The sequence below is a fragment of the Equus przewalskii genome, chromosome 6, assembly GCF_037783145.1.
Source record: "Equus przewalskii isolate Varuska chromosome 6, EquPr2, whole genome shotgun sequence".
Taxonomy (NCBI): Eukaryota; Metazoa; Chordata; class Mammalia; order Perissodactyla; family Equidae; genus Equus; species Equus przewalskii.
In genome coordinates, this window is record NC_091836.1 from 71,062,980 (window position 1) to 71,086,355 (window position 23,376).

The following is a 23,376-nucleotide window of genomic DNA, read 5'->3' on the forward strand; positions in this document are numbered from 1 at the left end:
TTGCCTGGCACCTGGTACTGGACCAGGGAGGTGGTAAGTCTTAAGGCAGAGGCCTGACAACCAGAGAGGATGGAGTTCCCTTGTGTGTCTCCAACATTTGTTCAGTCAACACGTATTTATTGAGCACATATTATATGCCAAGAATATCCAGGAATTTAGTGGCAAACCAGGCAGATCAGGCCCTGCTGTCACGAGTTTACATCCTGAGAGAGAAAGCCAAGCAAAATAGAAGCAAACAAGTAACTAAATAAGATACCAGATGGTGGTTGTGTGTTATGAGAAAGGATGATGTGATGGGGGTTGTCCGGCCTCCTGTGTGTGGGCCTTCTGCGTGTGGAGCTGGATTGTAGGTGACTGTGTGTGTGATATGGTCTTTACTTGGGTAGACTGTGAGCCCCTCAGGGGCAGGACTGGGTTCCCCCGAAACTGTCCAAGTGACAGCCCCGGGGCAGGCACCTGACAAGGGTCATTAAATCCTATGGATTGGGTGTGTATGCTAGTACACGCCCAAGGTTGTGTGTCTGTGCCTCTGCGTGTGAGACTGTGTGTGTTTCTGTGTCTGGCATTACTGTGTGTGTGAGTCACGCCCCCTCACTGCAGCAGAGTTGTCTCTGATCCAATTATGTCTCCTCAACTGTCTCCCTGCACCTCCCGCCCCCTGCTCAGCTCTGGCTTTGCCTCGGGTTTTCCCCTCTCTGCCTCCATCCAGCCTCCTGTCTCTGCCTCTGGGCCTCTCTCTGGGTCTCAGAGTCTCCCCTCAGGGTGTATTTTCATCCCTGTCTCCGATAGTAACTGCCTCTGCCTTCGTGTCTCTACTTGTCCCCTTTCCTCTGTTTTTTTGTTTTTCCTGTCCCAGTTATTTGTTCAACAAACCTCTCCTCCTGCCTCTCACCCACTCTGCCAGCCACTGTGCTGGTGCTAGGGAACTGGAGATGGATCAGACCCAGCCCTGCTCTCAAGGCCTAGTAGGGAGACCGATGGAGACGGTGACAGCCCTTCTTGAGAACACAGGTGAGGGAGGCCAGTGGCTGAGAGCATAGTGGGGGCAGTGGTGTCTGGGTGGGACCTGGGGGACCCAGCAGGAGGCAGGTGGCATGCTGAGAAGATCTTGGTGAGTATCTCAGTGAGGTAGGCTCATGGGGCAGGGGTGCCGGCTGAGGGTGAGAAGGAACGGAGGCAGAGCCAGAGTGAGGGGGACGTTGGAGGCAGAGAGACAGCAGAGGGTTTCAAGCTGGGCAGTGCCATCATCATCTCTGGGTTTTAGGAAGCTCCCTGGCTGCAGGGGACAGATTGGCCTGGGAGCCAGGGGACCAGAGACAAGGATCCACTTGCAGTGGTCCAAACAAGGATGATGAGGCCTGCTTGGGGGTGGTGAAGAGGAGCTGTTGGGAAGGTCATGGCTGAGCAGAATCCCAGGGATGAGTGAGAGATGAGTCTACAACTTTGCCCAGATTCTAGGCACCGGAGGGGAGCGGAGGGGAGTGGGCGTTGGTGGGTGCATAATACAACAGTGGTAGATGTGGTGAGTGTTGTGCCTGTGGGCTGTCCAGGGGGTGATGCCTGGGAGGCTGTTGACACACTCTGGAGCTTACTAGAGAGCTTTGGGGGCATCAGGCCACTGGCAGTCCCTGAAGCCATGGGAAGTGTTTATCCAATTTGTCTTTGTCTTGATGTCTGTGTGTCAGCCCTGGCCCCTGTCTTGTCTCATTGGTCTCCCACCACCCCTCCCTTTTCTTCCAGGCCTTCTCACTCTCTGCCCTCTGCTCTCCCTCCTCTGTCTGGCTCCCCACTTCCCCCAGGGCTGGAGCAGAGTGGCGGAGGTCCAGACCAGGAGGTCAGCTTCTGAGATGTCAGAGCAGGATGTTCCCTACTGCTGCAGAGCTGGGGCCTGCCACTCTGGAGCCTGGGGCGTGGGAATGGGGGTCCAGGGAGCCTGCTGGAGACTGGGGGAAGGGAAGGAGGAAGGAGACAGAGCAGAGATGAGTCACTCAGCCCTGGATGGAGAGCAGCCGAGGGGCCTTGCTTGGTCTGCCTGAGCAGGCTCAGGGAGCTCTGTCTGGGGGAGGTGTGACAGCACCTCCACTCTCCGCCACAGTCTCGGGGGGCCCCACTTTTGGAGAGAAGATGGGTTGGGGGTATCTGGTGCCAGAGCCCCTTCCCTTCAGAAGAGAGGGCCACAGGGCTTATTTAGTCATTTTATAGGTGGGAATCCTGAGTCCGAAAGGAGAGGAAGGAAACTCTGCTTTGGGCCCACACCACACCACTTGTGCTTTCTGTGTCCTTCCAGCTCCCCTCACTCCAGACAGAGCCAGCTCCAACAGCCCCAGTCCCTAGCATCGACCCCCGCCCCACCAAGGACAGTCTTTACCTGGCCGGGCACTGGCCTACCTGGGATTCACTGGGCCCTTCACAGAGCAGAGCCTAGTGCTTAGGGAATGGCCTCAGGGGTGGCCTTTGGGTCACTGGGTTCCAGGCTGGTTCCTCACTTCACTTTTCTAAGCCACCATTTACAAATGGGCATAATCTTCCCTCCCACGTAATTGAGAGGATGGAATTTGCGAGGCCCCTAGCACAGAGCCTGGCATGGAGCTGGCACACCATTCACATTTGCTGAATGGATGAATGAATGAACAGTCTGAGGTACCCAAGGGGCAGCTCCATTTCCTCCCGCCTCCATCCTTATTCACTCAGATTACCTTGTGGAACTGCCCTCACTGTTCCTCAGCCAGTCCTGGCCGTTTCCAGGCCCCAGGCTCATGCCAGCATCTCTGCCAGGAGCTTCTTCCTCCTTACATCTGCTCCGCATCTGGGTGCCATCTGCTCTTCTGTTCATCCCTTAGGACTCCACTTAGGTGCCCCTCCCTGTATCTACATCCCCGACTTCCCTCTGTCCCTGCCCCGACTCCCCAGGGTTGTCAAGCTTGTGCTCCAGCCCAAGGGTGGAAGGGCCCTGAGTCCCCTCTGGCTCCACTCCCAACATGGCCACACCACGTGGAGCATTTCCAAGGTAACAGCATCAGCACGGCAGCCTCAGGCTCCATCTCAGCTGAGTCTAGGCTTCCGGGTTCAGGGAATGAGGACCTCGGGATTCAGGCAACACTCTAAACTTAGGGAAAAAATGTGTGGTTTCTATATCTTGCGTAAAGTGTATTGTACCAATAGTAACGAGAATCCAAAAGAAAAATAAATCACCCAGAGCCTCAATTCCAGAGTAAAACTTATCCTTGGTTCCTTCCAGCTCTCATCCAAGGATGTAGATAATCTATACATGGTTTAGACCACGGCACAGGGACAAGTTTGTATCCTCTTTTGTTCATTTCACATTGCACCTGTAGAAGTCTCTCGTATTGCTATAGGATTATTAGTTCACAAACATTTCCAGCACCTACTCCCTGCCAGCCTGTTCTGGGTTCTTAGGGCTCAGAGGCAGCTCAGCCCCTGCACCTGCTCTGGAGGAGCCCAGAGTCCTCAGTAGCTGGGCAATAATCATCCAGGTGATGTGTCATTCTTAACCCAGTCAGGCCCTGCTGTTGGTGGTGTTCCAGATTGTTCTCCAATTGTTGTTATGTGCCATCAGATCAGCTCTGACTCCTGGTGACCCTATGAACAAATGATGTCCACAGTGTCCTGTCCTCAACAGCCTTACTAGCTTCTGTAGATTCATGCCTATGGCTTCCTTTGTGGAGTCAGTCCATCTCCTATTTGGTCTTGCTATTTTCTGCCTGCCTTCTAGTTTTTCCAACATTATCATCTTTTCCAAAGAAGCCTGCCTTCTCTTGATGAGTCCAAAGTAGGACGGCCTCAGTTTTATCATTTTTGCCTCCAGCGATAGTTCAGGCTTAATTTGCTCTAAGACCCGCTTGTTCATCTTTCTGGCCGTCCAGGGTATCCGTAGAGCTCTCCTGCAACACCGTATTTCAAATGAATCATTTTTTCCCTGTCAGCCTTCCTCACTGTCCAGATTTCATACCCGTACATATAACTGGGACTATGAGGATGTGGGGAATCTTGGCCTTAGTCTCTAGGGACCCTTCCTTCCACTTGATGATCTTTCCTAATTCTTTCATTGCTGCCCTTGCGAGTCTCCGTCTCCATTCAAAGCGATGGCTGACCCAAGGTAACCAGGATCTTTCACAATTTCGGCGCCTTCACTGTCTACATTAAAGTTGTGTAGTTCTTCTGTAGTCATGACTTTTGTCTTGTATATGTGCAGATGCAGTCCTGCTTTGGCACTTTCTTCTTTCACTTTCGTCAGAAGTTGTTTCAAGTCATTGCTGCTTTCTGCCAGTAAGATAGTGTCATCTGCATATCTTAGATTGTTGATGTTTCTTCCACCAATTTTCACTTCTCTTTCATCTGAGTCTAGCTCAGCTTTTTGTATGGTATGTTCTGTGTACAGATTAAACCGATAGGGAGATAAAATGCACCCTTATCTGACATCTTTGCCTATAGGAGACCATTCTGCTTCTCTGTATTCTGTCCTGACAGTGGCTTCTTGTCACAGTACAGGTTACGCATCAGGACAATCAAGAGCTGAGGCTCACCCATTTGTTCCAGAGCAGCCCATAGTTTTTCATGATCCATGCAGTCAAAGGCTTCACTGTAGTCTATAAAACATAGACTACCCTTCTTCTGAAAGTTTTTGGTGCACTCCAGTAAACAACAAATAAATAATCTCAATTAGATCTCATGTGCCTCTTTCTTTTCGAAGTCCAGCTTGGACCTCAGGCGTTGCTTGCTCCATATGAGGTAAGCATATAAGGTAAGGTATAAGCACCTTGAGCATCACTTGACTTGCCTGGGAGATTAGAGCAACGGTCCTGTAGTCACTGTACTCCTTGGCATCTCCTTTCTTGGGGATTGAGTGTATATTGAGCATTTCCAGTCTGTAGATCACTGTTTTGTTTGCCATATTTGTTGGCGTATTCTTGTTAGGATTTTGACAGATTCAGTCTCTGTGGCTTGAAATAATTCTATCGTTCCCCTGCCCACCCTGTTGACTTATTTCTTCCCAGGACTTTCAGGGCAGCTTCCAAGACTTCACTTTCTAGAATTATGGGTTCTTCCTCATAGGAATCTTCTTCAAAGAAGTCTGTCATCCTTTTATCTTTTCTGCGTGGATCTCCAGTGGACTGTCTCCACTTTCCTCTATTTGCCCTTGATCAGATAGTGTGCCTTCCTGTTGGCTGTCCTGCATTCCTAGTCTAGGTTTAAATTTCCCTTTGATTTTTTGAATCTTCTGTAAGAGACCTCTTGTTCTCCTTGTTTTTGTTGTCTTCCATCTCTTCGCATTGGCCATCAGAGTGGTTCTCTTTATCTCTAAGTGATAGTCAAAGCTGCATTCAGAATTCAAACCCTGCTTTTGTCACCTTTTACTTTTACTTCTCGCCTGTCCTTAACAAGTTATAATTTTCCCCTGTCATCCATCTCGAGTGTTCTTTTTACTTCAGGCATTGTCTTCTCACGTTTTTCCTTAATAATATTTCTGGTTTCAGTCTAGAGTTCTTCTGATTTTTGGTCAACGAAGTCTAACAATGCAAATCTGTTTGTTACGTGGACTTGGAATTTGTTGGGAATGTTGTTTACGTTATATTCGGCTCTACGATTCTTGTAGTGCTCTTCCTGAGCTCCACTCTGATATTTGCTATGAACAGTTTGTGATCAGGACCACAATCTGCTCCTGGTTTTGTTTTGGCAGAGAGAATACAGCTTCTCCACCTCCTGCTTCCAGTTACGTAGTCTGTTTGATTTCTCTGTTGGCCGTCTGGTGATGTCCATGTCTACAGTCTTCTCTTCAGTTGCTTGAAGCATGGATTGCGATGGGCAGATCGTTGGCTTCGCAGAAATCCATGAGCTGGTCTCCTGCTTCATTTCTGACCCCTAGTCCAAATTTTCCAACCACGTTTGATTTTGCTTTATTTTCTACTTGTGCATTCCAGTCACCTATAATCATCAGCATGTCTTGTTTTGGTGTATGATCAATTTCTTCTTGGATACTTGCGTAAAAACTTTCAATTTCATCTTCTTCAGCATCTGTAGTTAGAGCATAGACTTGGATGATGGTTGTGTTAATAGGTTTTCCCAGAAGTCTGGTTGATATTATCCGTCAGCCCTTGCATTACAGCCCCTAACTGCCTGGGCCACATCTTGCCTCAGTATTAGAGCCACTCCATTTCCAATATATTGTTCTCAAACATATGTTACTAATTACGAATACAATAATATAGTCATGAATATTGTAACAGAACTTTTTCCTCACTTTTTTAAAATTTATTTTTTCCTCCTTCTTCTTCCCAAAGCCCCCCAGTACATAGTCGTATATTCCAGATGTAGATCCTTCTGGTGGTGCAATGTGGATGCTGCCTCAGTGTGGCTTGATGAGCAGTGCCATGTCTGCACCAAGGATCCAAACTGGCGAAACCCTGGACCGCTGAAGCAGAGCACGCAAACCTAACGGCTCTGCCACGGGGCCGGCCCCAAAAGATACATTTTTATGATTTTGAAAATATTTGCTAAATTGCTTTTCAGAATCGTGGAACCAATTTTTAGTAACAGTTTTACCATATCCTCACAAGCAGTGGGTACTTTATATATTTTCACTAATTTACTAAGTATAAATTGGTACCTTAGTACAATTTTAATTTACTTTTAACTATTAGAACTATTAAAGATCTTGAAGCAAGTCCTGGAATCTCCCCGAACCTGCCTCGACACCCCTTACCCCTCGACTCCATTTTAGAAGAGGATGATGGCAGAAGTAGTAATCAGCCTCAAGTGCCATAGAGATTTTTACAAGAGTCCAGGAGGTTTTCACAATGACTCTTCCTTCTGAATTCCACAGAAGCACTGAGGGCCACCGGCCATGGCCCAGCACTCTCAAAGTCAGAGAAGCTCACACAGACACAGCCTCTTTGTTGACTCACCTTCCATCCTGCCGTTCAGGCAACACTTCTTTATGGAACTGTGCCAGGCCCGGGGGATGCCAAGACAACTAAGGGGCCACAGCGCTGCTGGCACATCGGTGTGTTGCAGCGTGTGCTGATGGAGGGAGGCACTGAGGGTAGAGGAGTAGGTCCCCAGCGCAACCTGAAGAATTTAGGGACTGGGTGGGCTGCCTGGACAGGGGAGAGCCAGGCTGAAGTTTGAAGACAAAACAGGAAAGGAGCCAGCTAGGGGACGTCCTGGGAAACCATTCTAGGCAGACCTCGGGGAGGAATGCCTCAACCACTCACGGCAGGACCGATTGGACCTCCCTTCACATCCCCACCCCCCCACGCTTCCCCGACCCCTTGTGTCAGTGCCCTTGAGCTGCTCTTGAGATTTGGGGGGGGTGCAAGGGGAAGATCTTAGGGGTCTCCATTCTAGGGGCCCTAAAAACCAGAAGCAAGGGCAAGTACTCTATCAGCTTGGCTTGATGCTGGCCCTTGGGGCCTCTGGGAGGGGCAGAGTGGGGGGCTCTGGAGCCAGCAGGCTGTGAGCGGACCCTAGGAAGAGACTGGGAGCAGACAGGGCAGAGGGGCTTCTAGAGCTGGGCCTCTCATCTGCTGTGTGGCCCCTAGGCCCATCTCTGCTCTTGGCACCTGGTCTGCCAAGGGGAGGGCAGTCCCTGGCTATGGACTGTGAGAGTAGAGCAGGCGGATTTGTCAGGGCCCTGGGGTAGGAGGGCCACCCACCCGCTCCCTGTCCATCCACCCTGTGGAGGGACGTGGGGCATTTCTGTCTTTTTAAGCTTTGTTTCTCGTCCCTGTAGTCCTTCCCTTTGGGGATTAGCAGGAAGGGGCTCCGCTGGGCGGGGCCTGAGGAGTCAGGGAAAGCTGTGGGGCCTGGGGCTGGAGGAGGGGCAGCAGAGGCTTTGTGTACGGGTCTCATTAAATCCTCACCGCTCCACTCAGAAGGAGGGTTATCTCTGACAGATGAGTATCCTGGGACTCAGAGCTGATGTCCTTTGCCCAAGCGAAGGCCACACAGGCGGGACATGGCAGGGCAGAGGTCTGTTTGACCCAGAACACCATGTAAACGGTGAGTCTGTGGGGCCTGGCTGGGTCTGGTGGGGCCATGCCACAGCCAAAAGGTTCTCCGAGGGGGCTTCCAGGTGCAGAGCTCCAGGGCTGGGTCTTGGAAAAGCGTGGCCCTGTCTTTGAGCCCAAGGAAGTCTGAGGATCAAGTTAGGAAATTGGTCAAGAGGAAGAATCTCTGAGCTCTGCCACCCTGGCCAGCAAGCCCTCTGAATCCAATGAGCGCTGCCTAACAGCATCAGTTAACTACCGGCAGCCTCCACTTCCCGGAGTGTTTGTTTTAGCTGGACCAGTCCTGCCCCTTGATGAAGGCAGCACAAAGTCCTGACACTTTGGGGTCAGGTTCACCCAGGCTCTGGTTCTCTGCTTCACTATTGTTAGCCATGTGGCCTTGGTCAGTCATTGTAACTCTCTGGCCCTCAGTTTCTGCATCTGTAAAATGGGGATGATGATACCCATCAGGGTGGTGGGAGGGTAATAGACGATGTCTGCACAGGATGCAGCTTGGCGCCCTTGACAACTGGCAGAGGTGGTTTGACCTAAATTTCAGCCCCTGTGGGGTCCACAGTCCAGGTGCTGCTGTCTCCTTTGTGGGATGATGAATTAGTGATTTGGCGCACAGGGTAACGGTTATTGAGGCTGTGGCTGTAGTTCAGGGCTGGGATTGATTTGATGCTTAGTGCCCCACCCCCAGTCAGGAATGTGGCCTCTGATTTGAATACAGTTCTGTTGGGAAAGGGTGATTTGCCTAACAGTTATTCCTTTAAAATACTGTCTGCTAAAATGCAACCTGGTGAGCAGTCAGCACAGCCCGTGGGATGTCTCAGAGCCCAGATGAACCCCTTGCCCTTTTCTGGGCCTCAGTTTCCCCAGTGGTAACCTGAAGAGTGGTGAGTGGTGGTGGAAGAGATCATCGCCTAGGTCCCTTGGACTTTGGGACGATCTGTGTGCCCCACATATCCCACGGGCAAGGATATTGGAGACCTGCTGTGGGAGGTCTTGGGGTGAGGGCCAGACTGGGTCCACCCATCTGTCAGTTTGCTTATTACTGCCCTGGCCTTTGGCCCTCAAGGCCGCCCCACAGCCCCATGGAGGGGACCTGACTTCTTTTCCCCTGTCTCAGGTCGACTCTCTCCCTGGGTTCCCCCCACCACTTCCCTCCTCCTGTGGAGATTCCTCCTTCTCTAACGCTGAGCACTGGGAAGGCCTCCCAAAGGAGACTAGGACAAGGCTGGAGAGAGGGAACGGGGAGAGTGAGACATGGCTGGGCACTGGACCCTGCTCTCTCCTTATTTATTTAAGCCTCCAGGCCTTTGCACTCGCCAGTCCCTCTGCCTGAAATGCCCTCTCCCCCCTGTTCAGCTCCTTCTGCTTTTAGGCTCCATTGCCTTCCGTTCCCACAGTTCCCACAGACTCCAACCTGAGAATGCCTCTTCCCTCAGGGCCCGCATCTGGGGGCCTTACAGGTCCCAGGGCTTCTGGGCAATCCCAGTGCTCCACCTCATGGGGTTTGGAGAGAGCAGGTGCAAGGGGACACAGCCTGTAGTTTCTCTGGTGTCACTCACTCCCTCTGGGCCTCAGTTTTCTCAGCTGTAAAATGGCTGCATTTCAGACTTCCTGCTGTAACCAGGCTTCAAGGGCTTTGCAGCCGAGCATGGCTCCTTGGCGGAGCAACAGCTGCACACCCCCACCTGCCACCCACCTTCAGTTCTGGTTTGCAAGGGGAGCTCCCAGGTGTCCAGCCCAAGTGACTGACTAGGCCCGGGGCCTAATGGCTGTGGGTTCTGGTAACCTGCCCACCCACCAGCTGTTCTCCGATGACTCACCCCTACCCTCACTGGTCCCTCCTGAAGCCTCTTAGAATTACACCTTGCTGGTGTGGCAGCTGGCTGAAGCTGTGGGCAGGAACAATGCCGATGTAATTTACCCCTCTTGGCGCTGTGGTGCTGCCTCCTGGGGGCTCTGGAAAGAGCTGGGCCAGAAGCCAGGCCCATCGCCAAGGGACCAGGATGCCCGAGGACAAGGATGCTCTCCATTCTAGCCACCGGCCTGCCTCAGTTTCCTTGCCTGCAACATCACCGCTGCAGCCAGGGTCCTCCCAGTGCCCTCCTCCCAACAGGGCCCTGCTGCTGGCCTTCCTCCCCAAGAGTCTGCCATGAGCCGGGGAAATGATGTTTCCCTCTTAATCTTAAAGATAAAATGTTATGCAGAGTTTGCAGTTAACTGGTGCCTGTCTGTCTTGTGGCTCTGCGTGCTCCGCCCACCCACTGCCAGCTGTCTCAGAGCGAGGCCTTTGGCTCTGAAGCCCCACAGCAGTCCTGATCCAGGAGTCCCGAGGGAGAACAGGCAGTGTCTGGCAGGGTGGGCCCCTTCTCAGTGTGCACCCAGCCATGGGTGCCAGTGGGCCCTGGGGGCAGTGAGCCTGGCCCCGAGGGAGGAGGCATTCTCAGGTGGGATTCCAACCTACAGAGCATGTTTTTGTTGTCCCTGCCCCTCTCTACACTCACTGTCCAGGGTGACACGTGTGAGGACTTGCACAGCCAAACCTGTTTCCAAACTTGGATTTAGAGAAGTTCTGGTTTCCTCAGAAGCCACACTTGAGTGCTCCTTGATGGTTAGGGGTGCAGGAAGATCCGGTTTTGAATCCCTGCTCTGCTGCTTGCTTGCTCTCTGATTTGGGCAGGTTGCTTAATCCTCTGGGCCGCAGCCTTCTATTCTGCGCACAGGAAGGATTCCAGCTCGTACGTTTGGGGTGAAGAGTGAGTGTGTTGAATGTCTGGTGCAGCCCCAAGACCTCCACATGGCTGCTCACTAGAAGGTTGTCTGGATGCTCATGGCGGTCCCAGATCTGGTCTCTGTCTTCTCCAACCCCTTTCTCACCATCACATCCCTCCCATCACTTTGTCTAATCACTCATTCATTCATTCACTCACTCATGTTTTATTAGTCTTCTTTAGTCTAATATAGTTCCTGAGTCTTTCTTTGACTTTCATAACCTTGACACTTAGAGGCCAGTTATTTTCTCCCTCATGTTGGGTTTGTCTGATTTTCCTTGTGATTAGATTTAGGTTATGCATCTTTGCAGAAATATCACATAGGTGGTGCCTGAATTCTTTTCACTGAGTCCTGTCAGACGGCACCCGGTTGTCACTTGTCCCATTACTACTGATGTTCACTTTGATCTCTTGATTAAGGTGGTGTCTGCCAGGCTTCTCCACCATGAAATTACCCATTTGCCCTTTGTAATTAATGAGTCTTTGATGGGAAGCTACTTTGAAACTAAATAAATACCCTATTCATCATCAAACATTCAATTTATTTATTCATACCTGTATATACATCAGTTTCCTATTTTATTCAGTGGAATATAATCTGTTACTATCATTATTTATTTTAATACACAGGTCGTCCCAGCTTTAGCTTGTAGGGTGGCCAACTGTCCTGGTTTGCCTGGGATTCTTAATGCTAAAACTGGGAAAGCCCCAGCAAACCCTGACGAGTTGGTCACGAAACCAGTGGGAGCCCTTCAGGCTGGCTCCTGTGTCTGCTGAGAAAGGTCCCTGTCATTCTGTGAGTGCTTCCTTGCTTTCTGGCACAATAAGATGTTCCAGGTTCATCCCGTACTAACTGTGACCGAGCCCTGGGCCCATGTATTTCTCCAAGAACCCCTGGAACCAGGACCTTTTGAGTTAGGCTGCACCACACGGTGGATGCAGGCCCTGGAGCAGATGGACTCGTCGACTTCCCTGCTGGCCACACTCTCGTCTGCCTCCACACCTGAGCCCTGGCTGTTCTCTCTGTTCTCACCTTCCAGGCTGAGCTTCTTTGTGAAGCCTGACCCCCCACCCTCCCCACAGAGCTGACCTCCTCCTCTCTGCCCCCTGGGCAGTTTTGGGCACTTGTCCACTTCTAAGTTGGTCTCCTCCCTCGACTGGAAGCCTCAAGGACAGGCCTCAGATTCATCTCTGACTTTTCCCTGCTCCCCACAGGGCTGGAACTGGGGGCTGTTCATTTAAAGATGGATCTAGTCATAGCCCTCATGGAGCAGAAAAGCAAACAGAGGGCAGAGAGGGAGGGTGACTTGTTCAGGGTCACACAGTGAGTCTTTGCAGGCTGGAGTCTGTCCTTGAACTTCAGTTTTCTTAATTCTAAAATGGGGCTAATACCTCAGAGCATTGCAGTAAGAATAAAATGCTGTAATATACAGTATAATGTGTGTGTAATGGTTTAGTACCTGGCCTGTGGTGAGTGCATCTCTCAGTATCTCTGGGGGACCTTATTATTTAAATTTTTTCATTATTGCAGAGGATGTACTATACACTTTAGAAAATTTGAAATCCAGACAGCAAAAAGAAAATAAAACCATCATATTTTTATCATTTAGAGATCGCCACTGTTAACACCTTAGCGAATGTACTTCCTGAGCTTTTTCTGTGCATATATTTCCCCCCACAAATGAGATTATACCGTGCATTCCATTTCGTTGTCTGCTTTTGTTCAGGTGGCAATCTCCGCCATTCTGTTTCAGTAAGTTTTCACCATATCTAATACTCAGGCCATATTCACATTTCCCCAGTCGTCCCAAATACGTCCTTGATCGCTGTTGTGTCCAAGCTAGGACGCAACCCGGGGCCACACTTCGTATCTGGTTGTTGTATCCTATAAGTCTCTTAGTCCAGCCAGGTCCCTTCTTTATGACATGGACCTGTAGGAGAGACTGGACCAGTAGCCCTGCAGAATGGCTCACCACCCGACTTCGTCTGGTTGTGTTCTCGTGATGACACTTAGCTTCTTCCTCTGTCCTCTGTGTCTTCTGTAAAGCGAAGTATGTCCAGGGCGCGATGAGTTCTCTGGTGCCTAGAATACTCAATAGGTGGTGATGTGTCCTTTCTTCCATCTGTGGTGCCAAGCCCTAACCCAGGATTGTGTGACTGTAAGGGGCTGCCTCCCTCATGGCTGCCTGTACCCCCTTCTAGTAGAAAGGAATGCGTGTGGTTCCCTTGGCACCATCTGAACACCCAGTTCTGGAGACCTTTTTAAGATTTTGTTTTTTTCCTTTTTCTCCCCAAAGCCCCCTTTACATCGTTGTATATTCTTTGTTGTGGGTCCTTCTAGTTGTGGCATGTGGGACGCTGCCTCAATGTGGCTTGATGAGCAGTGCCATGTCCGTGCCCAGGATTCGAACCAACGAAACACTGGGCCGCCTGCAGCGGAGCGCGAAAACTTAACCACTCAGCCACGGGGCCAGCCCTTGGAGACCTTTTTATATGACACAAGAAAACTTGTCCATTTGCCGAGGGGAACTTGATCCAGAGGTTTGGGCTCTCAGGTGAAAAAAATCACAGAACAAGGACATGGACTGAGTTTCGTCTTGCTGAGTGCAAACCTAGTGAAACCTGGTTCTGTTTTCACTTGCTTTCCAGACATGTGATCTGGGTTAAATCCCAGCTCTGCTACTTACCAGCTCGGTGACCTTGCGCAAGTTACTTAACCTCTCTGAGTCTCAAGCTCCTCCTTGGATTTCTTGTTTGGCAAAGTTGTTGTGAGGATTAAATAAAAAAGGGAATCCTTGGCTGTTTTCTCCCCTAGGCGGAAAGCTCTTGGAGGGCAAGGCTAATAAAGAGTAAGAAATCCAAAGATATTTGTTGAAGGAAACAAAAAAGGAGGACAAGTGGTATGGCCGGGTGATAAGTACCATGGAGGAAAGAAAGAAACCCATTTAGGCATTTGTTTGCTCACTCACACTTTCATTTCATTTAACATGTGCTCATTCCAGGCTTGGGTCTCCACCCATGAGGACCTCGCAGGGGTCTGGGAGGGCACAGATAGAGAGACTTGGGTATGGAGCTCAGGAGGTCTGGCTGAGTAACTCAGGAAGGCTTCCTGAAGGAGCCTGGGACTACTGGGAAGGTCTGGTGGGGGCCGAGATGGGGAGATGGGCTCTGGATACAGGGGCTGTCTGTCTCCTGGCACAGGGGGCTTCTGGGAGGGCTGGACAGGGCTTGTGGCAAGAAGTGAGCCCGTGCTAACTTCAGAGGCCACTGTTCCTCCCTGTCCTCCTCCTCCTCCTCTCCCCTTTGCTTGTCCGCCCTCTGGTCCCTTGCCATGGCTCTGAGCCCTATGTGACGCTGACAACCCATGTGTCTGTCTGCAGTGCCGGATGGAGTGCCGCGATGTGCCAGCTGAGACACTCTACGACGTCCTACACGACATCGAATACCGAAAGAAGTGGGACAGCAATGTCATTGAGACTTTTGACATCGCCCGCTTGACAGTCAACGCCGACGTGGGCTATTACTCTTGTGAGCAGGCACAGGCCCTCTAGTCCCAGCGCCCTCTGCCTCCGTCCAGGCCTCCAGCCCAGCCTCTTCCTCCTGCCTTCCCTTTTTGTGGGCACTCCCATTGCCGGGCCGTTCAGAGACCTGAGTGCTGAGATGTAGGGCCGCCCTCCCTGACATCTCTGTCCACTCCCAGACCCTCAGGCACACACACGTATACTCACACACACATATGCATGTTCACCTACACACATTCCACACAAATCCTTCATACATAGTCATGGATGCAACCCACAGCCACATGCTCTCAGTCACACATTTTCATGTACACACTATTGTTCTCCCATATACTCACATTCACATATACAAACAAGCCAGGCCACAAGGTAAGGCTGTGTGAGGCTGTGAGGAGCAGGGATGGCCAGAGACAGGAGGGGAGGGGTCCTGCTCTGTCTCTTTCCTAATTCCAGCTCCGGGACTATGGTCTGGGGGGTTGGGGGGTACCTGTTTGGATCGGGGGGAGCCGTCCCTTAACTAGGCATCCCTGTGTCTCTGGCCTCTGCCACGCCCTCCCTTGCAGGCAGGCAGGCCAGTGATCTGGCTGAACTGTCCCTTGCCCTCCACAGGGAGGTGTCCAAAGCCCCTGAAGAACCGTGACGTCATCACCCTCCGCTCCTGGCTCCCCATGGGCACTGATTACATCATTATGAACTACTCAGTCAAGCATCCCGTGAGTTGACCTGCCTTCCCTGCTGAGTGGGCAGGGGAAGGTGCCAAGTAGGGATGGGCTGGCAGGGCTAGCTGAGGGAGAGGGCTGTAGCTGCCACCATGACTTCTCTGTGACTTCAGGCCAGGCACAAAGCCCTCTGGCCCTCAGTGTCCTTCCTGTAGAAAGAGAACAGTGGCTCCTTTCTCCCTGCTGGGACTCTCAAGCAGATGAGAAGAGGGCAGTGTGGGCCATCACTGTGGGCAAGTGGTTGGTTGGTTGGTTGGGCTCTGGGGCAGGCTGGCTGGGAAAGAGGGGAGCAAGAGGTGAGAGGGAGGGTCCCCAGGCCCTCCATGAGGTTGGGCTGCCTTGATCTCCATGGCAGGGAAGACAGGCAGGTACCGCTAGCCTGGGCAAGGAGGACTGTGTGTGTGTGTGAGTGCCCATGTGTGTGCTCTTGACCCCTGACGCCAGCCTGGTGTATTTCTGAAGGGGAACAGGGAAAACTTAAGAGGGGCAGGGATCACTTCGTCTGACTCCTCCTCTTCTCCTCACCCCAGCATCAGGCCTGGCCTGGAGTGGACGCCAGCAAATGTGAACTGTGTGTGTGTATGTCCTCACAAAGACACCTCCTTTGCCCCCGCCCTGAGTCTCACCTCCCTGTGCCTTCCATTCCCAGAAATACCCACCTCGGAAAGACTTGGTCCGAGCTGTGTCCATCCAGACGGGCTACCTCATCCAGAGCACGGGGCCCAAGAGCTGCGTCATCACCTACCTGGCCCAGGTGGACCCCAAAGGTGAGGGCTTGGCCCTGGCAGCCTATCATGGGATCCTTCCCTCTAGCACAGGGGATGGGGCTTGATCTACTAGGGAGCTAGAAGGACCTCTGTTAGGAACTGTTTTGTATTTCGGGGACATCTCCATCCAAAACATCATTTAAACTAAGGTTTGAGACTTTACAATGGTTTGAAAAGCAGGGGCTGAGGTGGTAGCCGCTGCTCCACAGCGAAGCTTGGAGCTCCTCCCTAGCCTTCCACACCCTTGTGCTCTGACTCGCTCCCGCTCACTGGCTGCTCCCACTCTGTCTGTCTTGCTGGCTCCCATCCTCTGTCCATCTTGGAGGCCTGCGTTTTCCAGGCTTCAGTCCTCTTTCCCTTGGGAGGGCTCAGCCACTCCCAAGGCTTCTGTGGCCAGCTGACCACATGTCTCTCTCTGCTGAGATCCAGATCCATGTGGCCTCCTGGACGTCTCCCTCAGGATGTCTTCTGGGACCTGGGACTCTCTGTGTCTAGTGCTCAGCTCACCATCTCCCCTCCTAACTTGCCTCTTCTCCTGCATCTCCACCCTCCAGTCACCCATGCCAAGAATCTGAGGGTGCTCTGGGGCTCCCTCTTCTCAGCTCTCAAATCCATTCACCAATTCTTATTGATTCTACCTCCCAAATAGCTCCCGAACCTCTTGTTTCTCTCCATACTCAGCCACCTTGTCTGTCCATACCAGCTACTAGAGGCATTTTTCTCATGACTCTCTTCTGCTTAAAATTCCTCTGTGACTCTCCATCGCCCTCAGAGTGAAGTCTGAGCCCCCTCCCCAGGTTTCCCAGTCCCTGTTCACACCTTACACGTTCCCACCTCCCTGTCTAGTCAGCCCTTTCCCTCAGCCTAGAAACCCCTCTCCTCGCTTACTCATCCCCAGGGCTGCTTCAGATGTCACCTCTTCTGTCCCTGATACCCAGAGGAGTCACTGGCTCCCTGTTCTGCGTACCCATCCCCCTCTAGCAGAGCCTTGGCACACTTTTGGGCCCCCTGATAGTGAGTTCCTCTCTGGGTCCCCAGGGCTGGCACAGGGTAGGTATCATTGAGTGAATGTGGAGCGAGTGAATGAATGAACGACTAGAGCATCCATTCAGGGGACTTGCCGCAGGCCTTGTATAGATACCCTGAGAGCATCTTTGCCTGGGTATGCCCCAAGGCCCACCGAGGGCTCACTGGCCCAGGCTCAGGGCTCCCTAGCACCTCAGTGAGCAAGTGTGTTGGGTGTCAGAGGCAGAGCAGACACTTGGGTATGAGACAGGGTGGAGAGCAGGGCTGTGGACTCCAGGTCAGGCCAGGCTAGGGTGCTCAGCCAAGAGGCCTCTGTAGTCAGCCAGGCTTTCTGGGGCAGGGGGCTTGAAAAGACAGGCAGAGAAGGGGCTGAGCATCAGGGCCATTCACGGTAGAGGGACTGGGTATGAGAAAGCATGCCAGAGTGAGTGGAGGGAAGGTGGCAGGTAGGAGCCTAGTGGGTCAAGATTTCAACCCACATGTAGCCTGTGGTTGCCTAGGACTTGTGGTTTTCTTCCATGCAGCCCTCTGGGCTCACCAGGTCGGGGGGGGGGGGGGGGGGGACGGGACGGGATGGGGGAGGACACATGACAGAGTTGAGTCTGAGAACCTTGGTCTGAGGTAGAAAGAGGGAGTGAGGATGATGAAGTCTTATTGAACTTTTCTCACACCGCCCCCTCCCCATAGAGAAGAGGGTGGCCTCCCTGGAAGCTCGGGCTGGAGGGAGGGAGCTGGTATGTGTGTTGGGTGGGGGCTGGCTCCCTGAAGCTGCTCCTTCCCGTTTCCTTACTACTCTTCCCTGCTTCACAGGCTCCTTACCCAAGTGGGTGGTGAACAAATCTTCTCAGTTCCTGGCTCCCAAGGTGAGCGGCCTTGGGATTTGGGGAGTATGGAGGCTGGGGAGAGGGTTCCAGGATGAGAGGGTGGAGTTAGGGATGGAGACTGGGAGCCAGGGGGCGGAGTCATAAAACTGGGGCTGGAGGCAGGATCCCGGGAGCTGGGGGCTGAGCTGCTGGCGGAGGGGACGCGGCAAAGACTTCGTCCTGCGCCCCGTTCACCCCTGACTCGGCTGTGCCTTGGGTCTGCAGGCCATGAAGAAAATGTACAAGGCGTGCGTCAAGTACCCTGAGTGGAAACAGAAGCATCAGCCGCACTTCAAGCCCTGGCTACACCCGGAGCAGAGCCCGTTGCCGAGCTTGGCGCTGTCGGAGCTGTCGGTACAGCATGCGGACTCGCTGGAGAACATCGATGAGAGCGCGGTGGCAGAGAGCCGCGAGGAGCGCTCCAGCGGTGCAGGCGGGGAGGGTAGCGACGATGACACCTCGCTCACCTGATCATGGCACCACCGCAGGGACCCGAGACAAGACGGGGCGGAGCCCGGGGGTGGCGGATCCTTCCGCGCTTTCTCCCCTCCCCTACCCCCTGCACCTCCTGGGGACGCTGGGCTTAGGCCCAGGCTGGTGCTGCGGCCCGGCTGGACACAGCCCCAATAAACGATCCCACAGCCTCAGCTGGCTCATCGCTGTGCCTGCTTCCCACCTGCCCTGGGCCTGACCTCTACCCTTGGCCCCCTTATTCTACAGTTCTTTTTGTTAATTTTATTGTTGATTGCCGGCCTTTGCTCCTTTCGGCATCCCCTCATTTCACCATGTGTAGCTGGAGGGGAGGGGTTGTCACCCCTCCTTCTGTCGATGGTGTGTTCCATTCTCGTTGTGTCTTCATTAGTTCGCTCTTCATCCATCTACCTGTCTTTCCTGCGCCTTCATTCTGCCATTCACCCCAGGCTATTTGGCTACCTCTCACTGCTCTAAGACAAGGAGTAGGTCTGGACAGAGGCCCCAGGTCAGGGGTCAGAGGGTAGAGTTCTACCATGTGACCTTCAGCCCAAGACCCCTTGGGTTAAACCTATGGACTGGGTGTCTGACACTCATCAATTGTCACAGACAGGCAGGGGAGAGGACACTAGGTCTCAGAGCACAGGGCTGTGGGTCCCAGAGCTGAGAGATAGGGGCAGCATGTTCTGGAGGAGGGAGGTTGGGGTTTGGGGTGAGGGTCATCAGATTTGGGACCAGGCCCCGTGATTTGAGCCTTCCCTTGGTCATTTGGAAGACCTCAGGCCTGTGTTAACTGAATGGGTGGGGCCCCCTCCCCCTTGCCAGTGGTCAGATGCCAGTCCTGTGTTCACCTGGCTGCTTGAGGTCTAGAGGGACACCTGGGCCTCCCCTGTTCTCTGCGGCCTGCAGATGCCCTCTGCTGCCCCAGGGACACCTCTGTGCTCTGCCCTTCTCCAGTGTTTTTGTACCCCAATGAGTTTGGGGCTAGGAAATTCTCCCCAGGTCTGGCCCTGCCCTCCCCTTCTGGGAAGTGACTTGCCTTAGCCTTGTCAGGAAGACACAATCTACTTGGAGTTGCCCCTTTCCTAGAGGGACAGAGTGAAAGTCCAGTGTGGGGTAGACGGGAGGTTCTATAACTCACCACTTCTTGGGTTCCAATCCCAGGTTTACCCAATACTGGCTTTGTAACTCTGGGCAAGTCCTGGACTTCTTGGAACCTCATTTCCTAATTCATATCCTGAGGTGGTGATTTTTGCCTTTAAGCAGAGGTATGAGGATTGAGATAAAGGAGTAAGCTGCCCAGTACTGGGCCTAGCATGTAGTAGGTGCTCAAATTAATCCCAATCTCAGAGTAAGCCCCCATGCTACACCCTGGTGAGAGCTGTTCTTCCAAATATCTCCTTTGGGCGTTTGGAGAAATAGAAGCATAGAGAAGTTAAGGTCTCTGGCTTGGCTGGCTCCAGAGGTGCCCTGGACATAGGATGTAGGAATGCCTGCCAAACCCCAGGGCCCCCCTGTGTATGTGTGTGTGTTTCCCCATCTCTATGCCAGCAAAGGTGCAGGCTTCAGCCAAGGAATCCTTGGGCCCTCTGACTGGGCAGGACTCTTGCCCACCACCCTGCCTCTGGGGGTTGGGGGCCCCGGGAGAGAAATGGTGTATTCAGGGAGAATGAGGTAGGGAAGGACTTCCTGGAGGAGGAGGTCAAGGACCTTGGTCCTCCTGCCTCCAACCACGCCCCTTACAGCTCTGGGTGTCTGGGCCCTTGGGGGGAGGATGGGGTTGCATGGCTCATCCCTCCCAGGGGCAGAGTCACCAGAGGTGGCAAGAGGCAGGAAGACTCAGGAAAAGATGGAGACTCAGCGGGCAGCGGTGGGAGATGGGGGGGTAGACTTGAGCCTCAGGAGACAGAGGCGGACCTGGGAGCAGCGAGACGGGTAGGGGAGACACACAGATCGACCTGTCCCAGAGCTGCCCGGGCCCGCCGACTCGCAGACCGGGACTGGGCGGGGCCGGGGAGGGGGGCGGGTCCCTGCCCCTTCCCCGCCCCCCTCCCCCGGGGCGTCACGTGGGGCGGGCGGAAGCGCCCGGCGGGGTGGGCGCGCCCGGCCTGCGGCCGCGAGTTGGCTGGAACGGAGTGAGTCGGTGGCGGCGCCGGGACCCCGGTCCCCGCGTGGAGTCTCCGCTCGGAACAGGTCAGTGCGGCTGCCGGGGCCTCCCCCCCGCAGCCCCTCACAGGTGTGGCCCGGAGTTCCCCCATTCCGCAGAAGGGAACGCCGAGGCCGCACGGCGGCTCTGCGCCCGGCGCCAACTTCCGCGGGCGTTTCTCCCGGGTCGTGTTGTCTGTCCTCCTGTCTGGTGGCGGGGGTGGGGGTCGCCTCCTGAGAATGCGCGGTCCGGTCAGAGACTGTAGGGAGGCGGGCGCCCTGGCGGGACGGGGCTTCCAGCCGTTAGCCCTTCGGTGAAGGCTCCCAGGGTCCAGAGCCAGCCTGCCCGCGGGCATCTTGCTTCTCCCACCTGTGAAATAAAGGTCCTGTCCCGTTGAGCGCGGAGACCCTTACAGCTCTGCACATTCCTATAACCTGTGCCGTGGACCTGGGGCTCCATCGACCTTGGGCAGCCTACTTCCGGCCTCTGCACCTCAATTCCCCGCCGGTAAATGGGGGCATGGCCTCCCAAGAGCCACTACCTGGCCCAGTTGCTGGAAAAAGAAGGAGGTGTGTGTTCACTGAATGGGGTCACGCCGGGAGTGGGTTATTGGGACTGGAGAGAGCAGACTTGGAGTGGAGACTGTGGGGCACGGAGTGGTTTTTGGTGCTGGGGAACTCTGGTCAGGAACCATCACAGTGCGGCTTCTGGCATATGCACCCCCCCTCCCCCCGCCCCAAAGCTCCTGTCCTGGGGAGCCTTCTCTGATCCCCAGGTTTGGGCTGGGGGGAGGGCTGCAGGGTGGGACAGATATGTGGAGGTAGTCAGGAAAGGATTTGACTGCAGTGCTGAGCAGCCGGGTCCAGACAGAGGCACCAGGATGCCTGTCCTGCGAGAGCAGAGAGCGCCCAGGCTGGGGGAGACCTCCCAGCAAGCTCATTACAGGGTAGAAGGAACTCAGCAGAGTCTTGAAGACAGGTGCAGACAGGTCCTGAGAGGGAATCAGGGACTGGGACTCTTGGAGCCGAGGGAGGAGGAGAGGACTGGAATGGGCTTTAGCAGTTAAGTGGCAATTCACAAGGATAAGGACCCTCCAGAGGAGGGTATAGCTTGTGCAAAGGCGGGAGTTGGCATGGTGTGTTTGAGGCATGGTAAGGAGATGGTGTGGCTGGTGGGGGCAGCAGGGGCAGAGTGTAGAGAGAACTCATCCCCATGTCCCATGGCTGGTTTGGGATTGTCCAGACACTGGCTTGGGGACCCTGCCTCCCCATTTGCTGCTTGCGCATTGAGGTAGGGCAAGAGGGGGTTGTCCCAGACAGACAACTGGTGCAGTGAAAGTGGGCAGAGGCCACCGGGGGCCCAGATGACCCCCAGGCTTCACTGGGGCATTCAGGCCTCCCCACTGGGCCCAAGCCTCATCTCCACCACCTCTCGGGCTCCAGCTGTGCTTTTCCACACATCAAGCCTCAGCCCTTGTGCAGGTTGCGTGTCCCCCGCTATAAGTTTTCTCCCCATGCAAATCTCCTAGGTCCTTTGGGACTTCAGAGGTGGGCTGCTTATTTATTGCCTCCTCCTGCCTGGCCTGGCAGTCCTGTGAGGTGGCGCAGCTTAGGAAAGGCCTTCTTGGAGGTCTCTAAGGAATGGGCCTGCAGAACCATGGGGATGGCTGGGGCCTGGGGCAGTTCCTGTGCAGCCACCAAACACTGTGTGACTCTGCAGGTCCCCAAACTCCTCAGAGCCTTCATTTCCCCATCTGCAAGGTGAGTGATGAGCCCTGATCCCATGCTCCAAGAGAGACCGTGCTGGGGCAAAAATTGGGCCTGAGTCTAAGTCCTGTCCCCAGCAGTGAGTGTTTGAGTGAAGAAAAGGGAGAACCTGGGGGGAAGGGGTCAGCTCGGAGGGGCAAGGGGCCTCTGAGAGTCCTAGGGGCCAGTGGTGGACTAGCCTAGTACTAAGCCTAGAGCATCGTCTGGAGAGAGGGGAGTCCCCTCCACTCTCCGGGGCCCTCTCCCCTCCCCTTTGGCCAAGCTCAAAGCCAGCCGGCTGATGCCCAAACAAGTAGCCTCTGTTCCCAGGGTGGGGGGAGGGGATGCAGGCCTTGGGCTCCAGGCCCGTCAGTCCAGCGCTGACCCTGGCCCCCTGCCCTTCGCTTTGGATCTTAACCCTTGGGGGCCTGGGCTGGGCCCTGGGCTGCTTGAGGGCTGGTGCCCATTGCCCACCAGCCGTCCCCTCCACCCCACTTTCGGCTCCCAAGGGTTCTGTTGTAGCAGGAGTGGGTGCAGTGGGATGTGAGTTGGAAACAGAGAAGGAAGGAGGAAATGGAGGTGAGAGGAGGCTGGAACGGATGTGGCCAGGGACAGTCAGAGACCACTTGGTGCGGAAGCTTTTTTCACAGATGGGAAGACTGAGGCCAAGGGCCAGAGATTGGGCCAGGATCATACAGTGAGCACTGGTGGGGGTCAGGACCGACCCTGACTCCTAGTCTGGACCCTCTTGGGGAAAGGAGGGGGAAGGGAGGGAGTGCTCCTTGATTTGAGTACCTACCACATGCCTGATACTGCACATTTGTCACTTTATTTAACTTTCTATCGTTCCATGAGACCAGGCTAACCTCTAGTAACATAGAGGAAGAAACAGCCTCAGAGAGCTGAGTATAATGTCAAGGAGAATGACAGTGTCGGCAACCAGAGCATAGCACAGTTGTAGGCACTTTTATGTTTGTTAACTGGTTTTGTCCTCTCCCAAATCCTAGAAGTTAGGTAGTATTCTACAGATAAGGAAACTGAGGCACAGTGAGGTTGAGTAACTTGCCCAAGGCTGCAGCAAATAAGTGGGAGAGGCAGGATCAGGACCCAGGTGTTTGCCTCCTTTGGCCTGGTTCCCCTCTCCAAGCCTGACCTCACCCCTTGAGCTCAGCCCAGGGTCCCCACAGTGAGGGGCTTTCCCCTGGGTGGTGGCCCAGGCAGCCTCGAGCAGAGCTCCACGCCAGCCGGACAAAGGGCCCTCCCTTTGGAGCAGAGTCCAGTCCCCGGGCGGCCGCTCTCACCCCTCCTCTGGTCTCACTCAGGCTGGGC

General features: G+C 54.0%; 2 protein-coding genes across 5 annotated transcripts in view; both read left to right on the forward strand.

The window, feature by feature from the left end:
* STARD10 (StAR related lipid transfer domain containing 10) overlaps positions 1 to 18,332 on the forward strand; it is a 36,068-nt gene extending 17,736 nt beyond the window's left edge. For all 3 annotated transcript variants that reach the window (XM_070625923.1, XM_008517587.2, XM_070625922.1), the window contains exons 3-7: positions 14,170 to 14,317; positions 14,920 to 15,023; positions 15,679 to 15,796; positions 17,633 to 17,685; positions 17,911 to 18,332. In XM_070625923.1, the coding sequence (XP_070482024.1) occupies positions 14,170 to 14,317; positions 14,920 to 15,023; positions 15,679 to 15,796; positions 17,633 to 17,685; positions 17,911 to 18,156 (669 nt within the window). In that variant the 3' untranslated portion in view covers positions 18,157 to 18,332. The remainder of the gene's footprint in view (positions 1 to 14,169; positions 14,318 to 14,919; positions 15,024 to 15,678; positions 15,797 to 17,632; positions 17,686 to 17,910) is intronic.
* Positions 18,333 to 20,205: 1,873 nt separating this feature from the next.
* The window catches only part of ARAP1 (ArfGAP with RhoGAP domain, ankyrin repeat and PH domain 1), a 62,939-nt gene continuing 59,768 nt past the window's right edge, over positions 20,206 to 23,376 (forward strand). Inside the window, exon 1 of one of the 2 annotated variants that reach the window (XM_070625870.1) lies at positions 20,206 to 20,349. The gene's annotated coding sequence lies outside the window, so the exon portion shown is untranslated. The remainder of the gene's footprint in view (positions 20,350 to 23,376) is intronic. The other variant, XM_070625868.1, reaches the window with a different exon arrangement.